Source organism: Emydura macquarii, unplaced genomic scaffold, assembly GCF_026122565.2.
Source record: "Emydura macquarii macquarii isolate MOO-44397 ecotype Brisbane River unplaced genomic scaffold, CSIRO-AGI_Emac_v2 contig_431, whole genome shotgun sequence".
Taxonomy (NCBI): Eukaryota; Metazoa; Chordata; order Testudines; family Chelidae; genus Emydura; species Emydura macquarii.
The window spans coordinates 4,523,715-4,538,341 of record NW_027130568.1 but is presented as its reverse complement, the minus strand read 5'-3'; the positions used below and the strand labels follow the sequence as shown (position 1 = coordinate 4,538,341).

General features: G+C 38.4%; 1 protein-coding gene across 2 annotated transcripts in view; it reads left to right on the top strand.

Annotated features, from left to right (window-relative positions):
• Positions 1-14,627, top strand: part of CD226 (CD226 molecule) — a 55,021-nt gene that overhangs the window by 24,503 nt on the left and 15,891 nt on the right. For both annotated transcript variants that reach the window (XM_067537490.1, XM_067537489.1), the window contains one exon: positions 1,994-2,323. In XM_067537490.1, the coding sequence (XP_067393591.1) occupies positions 2,044-2,323 (280 nt within the window). In that variant the 5' untranslated portion in view covers positions 1,994-2,043. The remainder of the gene's footprint in view (positions 1-1,993; positions 2,324-14,627) is intronic.

The window sequence follows — 14,627 nt, the reverse complement described above, 5'->3', positions numbered from 1 at the left end:
ACCATCCCATTGTCTGCCAGTCCCTTGCAGAATGTTCTTTCCATTCTTCTGAGTATCAAGTCCCCAGCAAGGATAGTTTGTCTTCCTTGGATGACTGGATCTCTTCATGGGCACCTTTGATTATCCTGCAATTTGGGCTATACAGCCATCCACAGCATGTCCCATACAGGTCTCCATTCTATTTGACCAGCTGCATCTTCAGAGATATCTTCTGCAGTTTCCACACTGAGGACATAACAGTTGGGTACTTATAGCTGTATGGAATTACTCCTAGGGATCTTCTCTCTGTTGGTCACAGCCTGCCCATCCTTCATCTATCTCCAGACATGTAGAAAGCCATCTGGCCCTCTTGCCTCCAAACCTCCTCTCTCGTTTTCACACTCTAGTTGCTTGGTGGCCAGTTCCTTTTTTTTTAGTTTTTTGTAATCTGGGGTGGTGAAGCTCCCGGAGTCTGGTTGTCCAAGAATGCCTTAACCTCTCTGGTGCTCCATGGTGTCTGTACTTGTCCTTCCAGACATAAATCTTTTCTTCTAGCACAGCCACCAGGTTGCATTTCATACAGAGGAAATCCCTTGTGGCTTCTAGAAGGAAAGAAAACATTGCAGATCTGTTGTTCATCACAACCACTGTTCTATTGCTGGACATCACAGCATTAAGTGTAGAACCATTCCTAGAACAAAAGCTCCTGTTTGCTATTCCTGTTCACTTGGTCATGAGTCCACCTGACAACTGACTTTGACTGTTTACCTCACTGCTTACCACTGCTTACTGCAAAGAACTACTCACCAAGTTCGTCTACCTCCAAACACAAGATCCACAGCCATGCTCTCTAACTCCCATTTGCCACTCTAGTTTGCTGTTATGGTCAAGATTGTGTCCTTTTTGGCAAGTTGGAAATAAATTAGACTTTGGCATAAGAAGGATAATTTTTAATGCCAATAGAACAAATCGCAACCCAGCTTCCCAATTCTATTTAGGTTCTTACATCACACCCTCACTGTGGAATCTGAATGTGATGAGGCCACTTGCTAGCCTGTAGTATTAAAGTCAAGTCCCAATCTTTAAATGAGATACAGAATGGGCATTTCAAATAAACAGGTATTGCCCTTTCTCTGCTTTTCCAAAGATTATTGAGTAGAAAACAGGTCTTGAATCACAGTGGCTTCCCCCATCTATTGACCCATTCTGTGACTGGTGCACTTACTCTAGAAGGTAGTCTGTGGCATTGCTTTCCAGTTTAAACAACTGTAGAATGAAACAATGCAACCATGGACATTCAGTTTTCTTTCTTTCTATACAATAGGAATTTTATTAGCCTGCACAGATGAAAACTAAGAATCCCTACATCACCCAGTCAGCATCATAATCATCTATATTTTTAAAGTTCTGTTGGGGTTGGGAAGCTTCTGTTCCAATAAATTTTGACAGACATTTAGTGCATCTGATGTGAACAGCTGAACTATCCTGTGAACCTGTTTGCCTATAGATGGGGCTATTTTTATATGTGAAAGTAAAAGCACATTGAGACATGTGAAAGAGACATTTCAAAAGTAAAGACTTCAGGGATAGCATCAGTTGATTAGGAAATAGCATATTATATCAGAAGTCTGAATAAAGCTGTATCACATACTAATCTACTCTAGCGGTTCTCAGAGATGGACTATCTTGCTTGCCTCATTGTTGTACTCCAGTTATTTGAAAGTAAGATTGCTTTCTTTTTCTTTAACAAAATATGCTCTCTTTTTTCTTTCATGACAGATATATATAATCAGAATTCACCATCATTTCTGTGTGGCTTAAATAGTTTTTCTGGATGCCTTAAAAATCAAGTTATAAATAATCACACCCATAAAGATTTTGCTGGGCTTGTTCTTGTGCAGCCAGACTTTTCAGTCTAAATTATTTTGCTTTATCTTAGAATGTTAGTTAGCTAGTTGTAGTTTCAAAGTTTAATATAATCAACGCTAAGGCTCTGTATATGTATGTGTTTCAGCCACAGCGGAAGAAAGATTTGTGGATGCAACTGTAAAACTCACCAGTAATATGAATCTGGAATGCATACATCCAAAGACAGCCAATATAACCCAGATGTCCTGGGTTAAGAGAAATGCAACTGGCAAAGAAACAATTGCTGTCTTCCACCCATTGTACGGTGTGCATATTGAAAACAAATATAAAGACAGAGTTCACTTTGTAAATGCTTTCTCAAAAGACAAGACCCTAAACTTCATCAAGACCTTTGAAACAGACCTGGGCCTTTATGTCTGCTCTATAACTTTCCTGGATGGAATTTGGGAAAAGGTGATACAGGTTATCAAATCGGGTAAGTGATACCTTTGCTGTTTTATAAATTGCTGGTAAACATAAAATGCAAATGTATGCAAACTTAGGAAAGATCTTGGTTTTCCTTTTAGTAGCAGAATTTGGCGGATGATTCAGTTACTCTACTATGTGGAAATGGAGTCATTTGGAGATTGCTGATACTGTTTCAGAAAATAATTACATTGCCAGGAGCTGAAGTTAGGGGTAAATGGAACATATTGCTAAGAAAAGCTGAATTCTTGAGGGAAGACATCACAGCACTGATACAAATTTATTTAATTGCCATGACAAGGTTTTAGCATTGACTGGGTTTTAGAGAATACTGCTCATTGCAACAATCAGTGAGCCATTTCCATTGGAAAACAATATCTCATGGCATTGCAACCTCATTACATGTATGAAATTAGCCCTTGCCACCACTGTAGATTCTATTGTACTGTTCTGGTACACGCTTTTTGTTCAACACTACCTGACCATCAGTCCCTCTGGCCCCGACTTGGATTCATTCCTCTAGAAGCTCTTCAGAAACAGAATGACAGAGTAATTCGCCATTTAGGAGGGAAGAAACTACAAAAGGGAGGATGTTAGGAAAGGGTAAAGAGCAAACCAAAAACTCTTCTCCCCAAACGGCTGTTGTTTAAAGTTGGAGAGAGGAGGAAGTCATGGCCATGTTAATGAATGTCTGTACAGGAGAAAGAAGGGGCATGTGTAGCTTCACCTGTCCCTGTGGTCGCTGACTATTCTTGCTGTTGCTTTCTCTCCTTTCCCCTATGGGAGAGGAAAACTGGATGATCTTTTCTCTCTCACTGTCCCTGGTGGTGGGAGCAACAAGGCAGTTGTTTCTTTGGCCTTTCTGCCAAGACTACCAGCAGTGAGGCCAATTATGATGTGGATATCTATCTGCTAGGGACTGGATTACAACCATGAATTCATTTGGTGCTGGCTACTGAACAGCCTTCAGAAGATCATACGTTTTGGTCACTACTCAGCCTGGCCTACATTTGAACTGCTGATCAGTTAAAGACTGTATCCTATTTCAGGCACTGATAAAATTTGATTCTGTTCATATCTCCATTTTTTTTTTTATAATTCCCTTTCAGGAAATGATGAACTGAAAGGAGAATTTAACCTCTAACAGTTGAAAGCCTAGCAGTTGCTGATGGGACACATCCTTTTTTAATTCAATCTTTCCTTTCCTGCACTTTGTCCTCTACCCTTCATTTATTTCAGTATCATTATAAATCCTGGTTTAAACTGCACTTGTAGTCAGAGTTGGCTGTATAGAAATTATATTTTGGGGTTCCATATTCTCCCATGGTGAATATTCTTCTGTATTAATCCCAGGTGAAATATGAGAGAAGATTTTTCTGACTGCCAGTCTCAGCCTGGGATCTAAAATCCAATCTGCGTTCTCTCTGCCTCTTGCCTTTCCTCCAGAAATGAAGATTTTGCAATTGGGTTTAATTGGGTTTTATTGAGATGGAATCCAGGTCATTCTACCCTCGCTATCTTAGCTCCATCAACAGTAAAAATTTCTCTTTGTCAGCATAGTGACCATATGTGGGGAATGAGAAGATGCTGTTTTTACATAGTTACTTTCCTGACTAAAGCAACACTTTTAAAACCTGCTCATTCTGTTTCTTTCAGCCCTGCCCCAAAAGCTGTTTTAGCTAGAGAAGAAACTCTGGGATGGAAGTGACTGTACCTGTTATGTAGCCATCAGTCATTCTACCAGTTGAGGGGAGCATTTTTTTCCTGAAGCAGCTATGGGGATTGTGTTAGTAGTTTGCCTACAGCAGCTCAGGCTTCATTAGCTATACCTCAGACATGTGACAGGCAGTCACTGATAAATCCAGGGTGGAGTTCCATACCTCCCCTCACCAATGGTTTCCTTCAGTGACATCCCTGATTAGCTGCTCTCTTGTTCAAATGTCTCTTGTTAGATTTGGGGTCTTTGCTGTACTTTTAAAAAGATTGAAATGCAAAGTTAACAGGTTCAGGAGGGAAAGAAAACTCTTCCCTGCTTGAAGGATAAGAGGGAAGATTGCCCAAGGCCTCAGGGCAGAAAGGCACCAAATGCTCATTTGAGCCTTTGAAAATCTTCCCTATAGCCACAGAATTTTTAATATGGTTCATATCACTTCGCTCAGAGATTATTTCTGAAGGTTAAAACAAACAAGTAGGTCTCCTAAAAATAGTACATTTTAGAATTTTAAAAGTGGTTTTAAATAATGTCTGATTGATACATTTGACTTTGCAAATCCCACGTTTTAATTAATTGAAACACAGGAGGTTTAAAGAGAATTGTAATGGAAACCTCAGAGCAGTGAAGGAAAGTTTGTGGTCTCTACTCTTTCCTTTGGTGAAATGTGAATATGAAAATATGAGTGATGACACCAGGAAACACCTGAACATTTTGTTTATTGACTTTCTGCTATACTATCTGTAGAGTTTAGGAAGTGGTTTTTACATGCCATCTATCCTAGTGTTTCATTTATCAAGTTGTGAAATACAGGTATGTAAACCTGATCCTACCACATTAGTTAGCAGTGCCTACTTACAGATAGACCAATGGGCCAGTGGCTAATATCTGTATTTAGTTCTTGCATCCCACACAGTCTGACCCAACATCTCTAAGAAATTAAAAACCAAAACCAAAACCGGAGGTCTAGCTGAGACTAGCTTGACTTACATCCTGATGGACTAAAGTGTAGTATTTTGGCACACAAGAGTAAAAGTCTCTTCCTTGTAACTTTTCAATTGTCTCCAAGCATGGGTCCAGCTGGCACTGCTTAAAATGGCTAACGTGCCCTAAAACAAGAACAAGCGCCACGTGAGTCCAGGAGGGTTTTCAGTTTGTGATGGTGAGGCATGGAATTAATGAATTTGGGAGACCCTTCACTTTATATAGCACAGTGTCCAGGACCTGACTTGGAAAGAAAATAGTGGAGCTTTTGGTTAAGGGGTGACTTCTTACAGTCTGCAAGTACTTACACGGGAAACAAATATTTGACAATGGGCTCTTCAGTTTAATAGAGACAAGTATAACATGATCCAATGGCAGGAAGTTGAAGTTAGTCAAATTCAGATTGCAATTCAGGTTTAAATTTTTGAGAGTGATTAACCATTGGAACAATTTACCAAGGCTCATTACTAGATGATCACACCTCTCTGGCTTTGGAATCTATGAATAGGTCCAGCTACTTAAGCTTCCAATACATTGTGCAGATGTTCAAAACATGATCAGAGGTGCCTTCACTTGGCTCCTTAGGCTTGGCTCTCCCTCAGTGGTATTCAAATATACACCCCTGGATAGTGCCAGATTAAAGCACAGGCAAAAATCATGGTGTGCCTAAGAGACTGGCCACACAAGCTGTGTGATGATGTCAGAATCTAAGTTTTCATTTGAAAAAAAATTGGTTTCTGGGCTTTGGGTTGCGAAAAGAAGTTTGAAAACTTGAACAGATACAGTGACATCTGCCTGAGTCTGTAGACAGGGTCCAGCAGAAGGAGGACCAGCAGTCGTTAGTCAGAGAGAGAGCCACCTGGTCTCACACCAGGTTAGGCCCTGACTGCTTTGGCAGAAGGGAAGGGTGCATGGACAGTCAGTGGGGAGTCCTGACTGGCTATGTGGAATCACCCCCTTAGGAAGGCTCAGATGTCCCAATAGTTTCCACTTCATAGCCAAGAGAGTTTAAAACTTACTCTAAAACTAAAACAAAAACAAACATGGCTATCTCAAGAGAAAAAGGACAAGGTTGATGACCCTTTGTGACACCTCCGAGTTAGGCTAGATTTGGTCAGAGCTCATTCTTGACAGTGATGTCCCATAATATCTTAAAAGTTAGAAGTGGAAGAGACCTATAGGTCATTTGCTCCATTCCTCTGACATTTCAGGATTGTTCCCAGCTCTGTATTTTTCAGTGCCTTGGACAGTCTAATTTAAAATTCCTCAAGAAACAAGGCTGCCATTTCATTCCAGTTTCCCTTGGGAAATTAGTCCCCATTGTAATATCCCCTTTGCATATTTCATCACACTATAAAGCCCAGTTAAAATTGCAGTCGCTGTCATAGGTATCTATCTAAAAATGAAATGAGGTTCTGTATGCTCAGTGTTAGGGAATTTCCCCACCCTGACTTTAGCACTTAAAAAAATTCTTCAGATATTCTTTTAAAACTGCCAAGAGAGTGAGAATAAATTTCACGTAGAAATAACTTTTTTCATTTATAAAATTGAGCCCTGGGAACAAACAATCATATGAATTATTTGTTTCCCTAAAGGTGTATATAAACATGATCATTATATCCATTGGTCTAAATGAAATGAACTGCCTTACCATTGCAGATGATGCCTTATAACTTTACTCTGCTATTTGCATTAAGCACTTAACTAAAAATAGGACATTAAAAAGATGTCTATCACAGTCACATCACAGAACATTTGTCAATTTTTGTGTAGTTCTACTAACACTAATCAGTACAGTAGTAAGTGACTGTAAGTGACATTCTGCTTCTTTTAAGTCCGAGGCAAAGCTCCTATTGATTTCCATGGAACCAGGATTTCACCATATGCATATACAGTCCTGGAGTTAATGAAAGCAGCATGATTTGGCAATTAGATCACTGAAATATAATTCAGGAGACCTAAATTTTATTCCCAGCTCTGCCGCTGACCAACTGGATATGATCTTGGGCAAGTCACTTCCCCTCTCTTTCAGTTTCACAACTCTGTGTTTCAGTTTTTCCTGACTTTTAATATGGAGGTATTCACACTTGCCTTCTTTTCTAAAGTGTTTTGAGATCTATGGATGAAAAGTGCTATATGGGTGCTAAGTATTATTATAATTCCACTTGCCTTGCTTTGTGTCCTGCAGGGTAAATTCCATTAGTAAGTAATGGAGTACCTATAGAAAAACATCTGTTATTAAGGCAGTATTCTTTTATACATAAATCTGGTCAAAATATCTGAGAAGGGTCATTTTAGAAATTTAGCAGACATTTGAGACTGGTGTTTGTTTTTTTTTTGTTTTGTTTTTTTTTGAGTGACAGTGGTTTTATAAGTTAAGATTATTAAAATTTGTACTTTACTGGCTTTTAATACACTTTACTTTCCCAAAAGGGCTGGTTTCTTTATTCAGTGGGCAATTTTGAAGCTATTTAATACATTATCTGCAGACTTTATGAACCCTACTTCTATTTGTTGGCAATGGCAGATCTGGGTTTTTGCAATACGTTACATCTTTATGAAATACAGTGAATTGAATGATATCTAATGTTTTACCCAAAGAAAATATTTGACATTTTTGTTTCTCTTGCATAGTCAGGTGTATTTTCAATCATTTTGTTAGGCATCCTCTACACACAAAACTGCATAGATTAAACTAAAGGCGTGGGTTTTTTTATACTAATTTTATTTAAACTAGTATAACTTTGTGTATGTGTACTCTTTGATCAGTGTAATCCTTGCTTATATCAATTTAACTTGCAGTCTAGCTAAACTATATAGCTAATTTTAAACCAATACAAGGATGTCCACACAGGTCTTTTAACTAGTTTATCTAAATCAGATTTGAAACTTATATTAAACTGGCACAACTTCTATGTATAGATAAGCCCTAAGTGTCTTGAATCATTCTTTATGGGGGAAAAAATATCAAAACTACTCCATTCAGGCAATTCTCAGTCACCATAGGGCATCATGTAATTTCCAGATTAGTAGGATTGAAAGAAGAGTGTTCCCCTGAAGCTGTAGACATAATTAGAATCACACATAGCTTAAGTTATATTTGAATATTGTGAAAAACTGTTAGTGAAACACTAGCTCAGGGCTAACCTAACAGTAATGGATATGGATTCCTTTCCTTGCCATTATCTCTACCATTGTTGGTGGAGCTGTGAATGTTTTTATAAAATATTTTTCTGTTGGAAAATGCTGATTCATTGGAACTGAAACTTTTCATGGAAAAATATCAATCCTCCCCAAAATTTTAATATATCATCAGGAAGGTTTTTCAGGTCCAGGATTGGAAGGTATGGGAATGGGCTGAGGAGGGAATGAGAGAGATAGAGAGAGAGAGACCTGTCCTAAAATAGCCAGTTAGCATTAGGGCACTTACCTGGAATGTGATGGCAATGTTGTTTTAGACTTAATTTTAGTAAGTGGTGAGGACATTATGGAAGAGCTGGTTGTAGAAAATAACCTTGAGTCACCAATGTGATATAGTTGTGAAAAAGGCAAGTGTGAGGCAAGGTATTTCTGGTAATACCTTTGTACAAAGCACTGGTAAGCCTCATCTGGAACACTGTGTATGGTTCTGATCACCCATGTTCAAGAAAGATGAATTCAAATGGGAACAGAGAAGGGCTACTGGAATGATCAGTGCAATAGAGTGCCGGTTTTACAAGGGGAGACTAAAAGAGCTTCGCTTGTTTATAGTTTGGCAAAAAACAAAGGCTGAGAAGGGGATATTATTGCTCTCTGTACATATATTGGGGATGGAGGTAAAGGACAATCTCAAAGACAATATTTTCACAATGACAAATGCATATAAACTGGCCATGAGTACCTTCAGGCTGGAAATTAGAAGGTCACTAACCATGAGAGGAGAGAGGTTCTGGAACTGCGTCCCAATAAGGTTAGTGAGGGTAAACAGCCTAGATAGTTTTAAGATGGAGCGTAATAAATTTTATGACTGGGATGACATAACGGGGTTGTTTATGATAGCAGGAGACTGAACTCAATGACCCAGGAAGCCCCGTCCAGGTCTGTGTGCCTATGGATGTGGACGACTCGGGTTCACGTCCCTGCTCTACCTGATTTGGAGTGAAAACAAATATCAAAGGCTTATTTTTTTGTGTGTGAATCCTTGTTTTTCCAGTCAGCCCTATCTGGTACTCTGTAGAGGCCTCGAGTCCGATTGTCCGCTGTCTTGCATCTTGGATAGTACTTTAACACCAGACCAAAGAGAGTACAAGTGGGGTAAATTGCTACCGTTCTGATTTGGTATCATTTTACATCCACTTTGCACTGGTATAAATGATTATGCAAGATTCAAGGCAGGATCCTAGAGGTTTGTCACCGGGTAAATATGACAACAAGTGGCTAATTTATTGATTGTCCCTATTCACTTTAGTTGTATTTGCTGAAATACATATGCACCAAATAAATATAACTAGAGGTAGTTTTAGTGTAAACATCAAGTATGTTGTTTAGATATGTGAGTAGAGCATCTCTAAATGGACAAAATAGTGAACACCTAGCCTATTACTGCAGAGATCCTGATAGTACATTGGCTTTATTTGATTTGATTATACAGGGTATTGTGAACACTAGAGTTTTCAAAAGAAAATGTTTGCCAGCTCTGTGTCATTTTTGTGATAGAGTGTCTTGCTGTGATCTGAGTGTATAACAAGCAATTTAGAGAAGTTCTTTAATGGCTTTTTTAGTAGTATTCCTATCTTGTGTGAACCACAACCACTTCCTACAACCTTTAAAAACCACAGAGAAAGCTCCCTTTGCAATTGGATTAAGATGCCAAAAATGAGCTGAACATGGCGAGATATTGTTTTGGACTTTCTGCACTGTACAGCTTTGCATTCTGTTCATGTTTGGAAGGTTTTCTTTATGAACATAATGGCTAGAAATTTAGATTCTGCAGATGCTGCTGAATTTCATTGGGAGAATGCACTTTGACTGCAGTCAGGGCTATGACTCATTGCTGGACTTTCTGAAGTCAATAGTTGTGCTGGTAAGGGTTATGAAATCTGGGAGATCTGCACTTGTAAAATGTAACTCAAGATGTCAGACTGATTTTTGTAAAATATTGTTAAATACATAAAAAAGCTTAACAAAATCCTCATCCAAAATGCATCATTTAGCTAAAGTTTAGGTTGTAAACACCTACCAGTACCCAAAGGAAAGAAAACCTTAGATCATTTATTCTGTTGGGTTTTTTTTTTAATTTAAAGTCAGGAAATTCTAAGACAAAGATAAACTAAAAAAAAAATCAATAAAATCAAGCATCTGAAATTATGGAAAATAGACAGTTAAGATACCACAAACAATCATTTGTGTGTCACTATACCTTTGCCCACCCACCACTCAAAATGATGAGATAATCCTGCCTACACTTTATATCTTCCATTTGAAGTATGAGGCACCTACTCCCACTCTGTCACCTGGAACACAACATACTAGTGTTCACACGAAACAACTCTTACATTTGCACTGCCTACACAACTGCAGACTGTCCTCTAATTCATCCTTTCTTGAGAAACAGCAACACCAACATCTTGCTTCTTGTGCTACACATACACACAAAGACCTGTCCAATGTCTCATTGCTTTTCTCATACAGTTGCCATCCTGGACATGTTACAGTTGTTGAATCCTCTACATCTAATCTACCCTTCTACACCTAAACTTTTTATATTATATTTATATAATTATATAATATAATATTATTATAAGTATGGTATCTAAAAGAGCACAAAACCCCAGAACAAAAAATATTTTTTCTCTCTCTAATCCTTCAGGTAAAAAAAACATGTATTTGTGTGCTTTATTATTTATTTTAAGGGTATTTATTTTTGTGGGAGGAATGGGTTCTATCATCTGATCTGAGTGACAGCTGGCTTCAGTTTAGCCTGATCACTCCTGGCAGCCTAATACCGAGAATGTTCTATTCCCGGTGTTGCATCATCCCTGTGAAGAGCAAGGTGTTCTCTGAGGTACTGCTTAAACAGGTTCCAGTGCAACAAGTTTTTGGTAGATTAGGACCATGACTTTTTAAATTCTTTTCAGAAGAGTCCTGGGATCCTCTGGCATTCAGAAAGCAAAGGTGCATGATGCTTATGTCAGACTTGTTTGCTAACAATGTGAGTTCAGCCCTTTTGTAGCGATTGACTCTAAACTCAGGTCAGAGTAAGTTAGAATAGTTCTGCCTGGAGATGATGAAAACAGGAATGACTGTGGCACAGCCTCCTGGCCAAGACAGAGTGAAAAAAAGAGTAGCTATTCATTGGCATGGTGGCAGCTGCCAGAATGTCCTCGGGGGTCAGGCTCACTACAGGTGCAGACACCTGGCTTGCCTTTTGTCATGTGCTTTGCTCTTTACACAGCAAACCTGATAAGACAGGACTATATGGGCATAGTGGAAATCAAGGAACCATATTTACTGAATATAAGCAATATTTGGTGCCTCGCTACCTATACACACGGCTGCTCTGGTTGGATTCTTACGGCTTCTAAAACATAGAAAACAGGGTTAACATCATTGGAGGTATAGCATTCTATTCCTACATACTACACTTTTCATCCATGTATATCTGTAAGAAGGTTGGCCGTCCCTCCCCGTCAGTCTTGGAGGGAGACCACACCTCCTCACTACCCTGCCTCGGCAGGGTCAGTCTCAGCTCGGGGCGGGGGAACAGTCTCTGAGCTGTAACTAGTTCAAAAAGGCCCTGGGCGGGGCAGCAAACAATCTAGCTCCCCAGACGTGGCTGCAAACAGTTCAAAGGCCCCCAGGTGGGGCAGCAATCAGTTCAAAGGCCCCCAGGGTGGTCAGGGAAGGGGGAGGGGGACGCATCATTTCCAATTATGTTAAATATTTTTTGTAATGGCAGCTGAAATCAAGATGTCTGCATTTATTCCTCTTTGTGTATGAATCCTACTGTTATTTTCTGGAGCTCTTGAATACTGTGGTTTGCACAATTCACTATTGTGCAGTGAGGGAGGCTACCTTCATATCCAGGCTTTTTATTTTCACTTCCAATTTGGAAATCACTGTGCTGGAGTCTTTCCTGAAAAGCTCTGTGGCACTCAGAATGGGACATCTTTTTCTAATTATGAGGACAACATTGCAAACTTTTTATTAGAAGGATCAGAGTGGGAACAATGTCCCAGATGCTTGTGCCCAGCTGGAAAGAAAATGTCCTACTATAAATGATGGAAATAGGCAATCACTTTAGAAAACATATGAAAGGGCAAGATTGCAAATATGACAATATCTTGGTAGATTCCTTAATTAGATCAGTTCTTCACTCTAGCTGTAATAGTTGTGCATCTACTATGGAAGATGGTAGATGATATTTTCACTTTTTTAAATGAAAATGTAAAGTGTAAGGTATAGTGTTGGAGAACTTTACATGATCATACACATAGTATAGGGAAATTGCCATTCGGAAATGTGAAGGTTTTCAGCCCTGAGGTTGTCCGTCTCTAGGTAGACAAGAAATGACAATTGCAACTGGAGAAAGGAGTGGCAAGATTGCCTAGGTGATAAAAAGTCAGATAGTTCCACTTTTTAAAACTGATTTTTTTTAAAAATAACTCAATATTTATTAATGAGGAGCAAAGCACATGTTCTCATTAGAAGATAGGTTGAAAGAAGGGGAATTTGACAACATTTATGATGAAATGCTCAAGCTGCTATATATATTGGCAAGGAAATTTCAATACTTTCCTTATTTGTTTTATTTTTTAAAAACATGTTAGGATAGGAAGAAAATGAAAGTAATATCCAAATATTTATTTTATCAAAAATAACCAAGTTAATGCAATATTAAGTATTTAAGTACACAAAAGTCTGTAAATAATCAATTTAAGGTCCACAACCATCTTTACTCTATTCTTCCTGTGTCTGTATAATAATAGGGTCTCTTATTACAAGGTTGTATACTGCTGGTGACTGTTGCATATTATTGGGCAACTAGTATAATATGAAGAAATAGCACTTTTCATAAAGTCATAGATGTAAAGACCAGAAAGGATCATCTAGTCTGACTTTAAGTATCATGCTGATCATGAAGACTTCCCTGAATTTATTCCTGTTTGAACCATATGTCTTTTAGAAAACACATCCACTCTTGATTATCTCAGCAAGTTGTTCCAAAGGCTAATTACCCTCATTGTTAAAATTTTGCACCTTATAGTCTGAATTTGTCTAGCTTCAGCTTCCAGCCATTGGGTTTTGTTATACCCTTGCCCACTAGATTAAAGAGCTCTCTCTCATCATATTTATATTCCCCATTAATGTACTTATATGGACTCTGAACACATCATTCCATGATCTCCTTTTTGATAAGATATATAAATTAAGCTGCTTGAGTTTTTGATTATATGGCATATTTTCCAATCTTTAGTCATTCTTGTGGCTTTTCTCTGAACTGTCTCCAGTTTTCAGCATCCTTGTTGACGTATGTACACCAGGACTGGACGCAATAATTCCAGTAGTGGTTGCAACAGTGTCAAATATATAGGCAATATAATTGCTTTACTCCTGCTTGATATTCCTATGTTTATACAACCAAGGATCACATGAATCCTTTGGCTATATCTTTGAAGTAGGGGCTCAAGTTGAGCTGATTTTGACCATGACCCCCTTTTCAGAGTCACTGCTTCCCAGGATAGAGTCCCTAGCCTATAAGTTGGGCCTGCATTCTTTGTTCCTAGATATATGCCTTTGCATTTTCATATTAAAATGCATATTGTTTGCTTGTGGTCAGTTTACCAAGCAATTCAGATTGCTCTGTATCAGTTACCTGTTCTCTTCATTACTTACCACTACCCCAGTCTGTGTGCCACATTTAAACTTTATCAGTGATGATTGTATTTTCTTTTAGGTCTTTGAGACACATGTTAAATAGCTGAGGGCCGAGAAATGATCCTTCCAGGACACCTCTAGAAATGCATCCCTTGATTGTCCATTTACAATTACATTTTGAGATTTATCATTAGCCAATTTTTAATCTACTGAATATGATTTTGTATTATTTTGTTTACTTCACTCTCCCCAAATGTATGTTAATGATACCAAGCACATGCAGATGCTTGAGAAATGGACCTTGGGACAGTTTCTGCAGTGAACACAGATAATATGGGATCCAATTCTTCAGTCCTTACTATCAGTGGGAATTGAGTGCACTTAACACCTTGAACAGCTCCTTTTACAGTTTCCTAATTTCCAACCTCTTTCAGCATGAAATGTCTCCAAACAAGACATGGATACCTATTCTCATTTAGGAATTACATAATACAAAAATCAATGTTAAAAACCAAACTGTTCTTGGACATGCTGAATGCCAAGAACATTGAAAATTGTTCTAAAGAAGAGGAACGTTTTTCTTGCCAGGTTTATTTATAAACAGCTAATTATTTCACTCCAAAAATTACATCTGGGCTAAGAAATTTAAAAGAAGTTATTTTTAAAAATCCTTTTTGTTGAAGAAATTTGTGCAGTTGAGAAGCCAGTTTCTTGAGCTGTGACAGTATCTAAATTAGTTCATTTGGGGAGTTACTGACCTTTC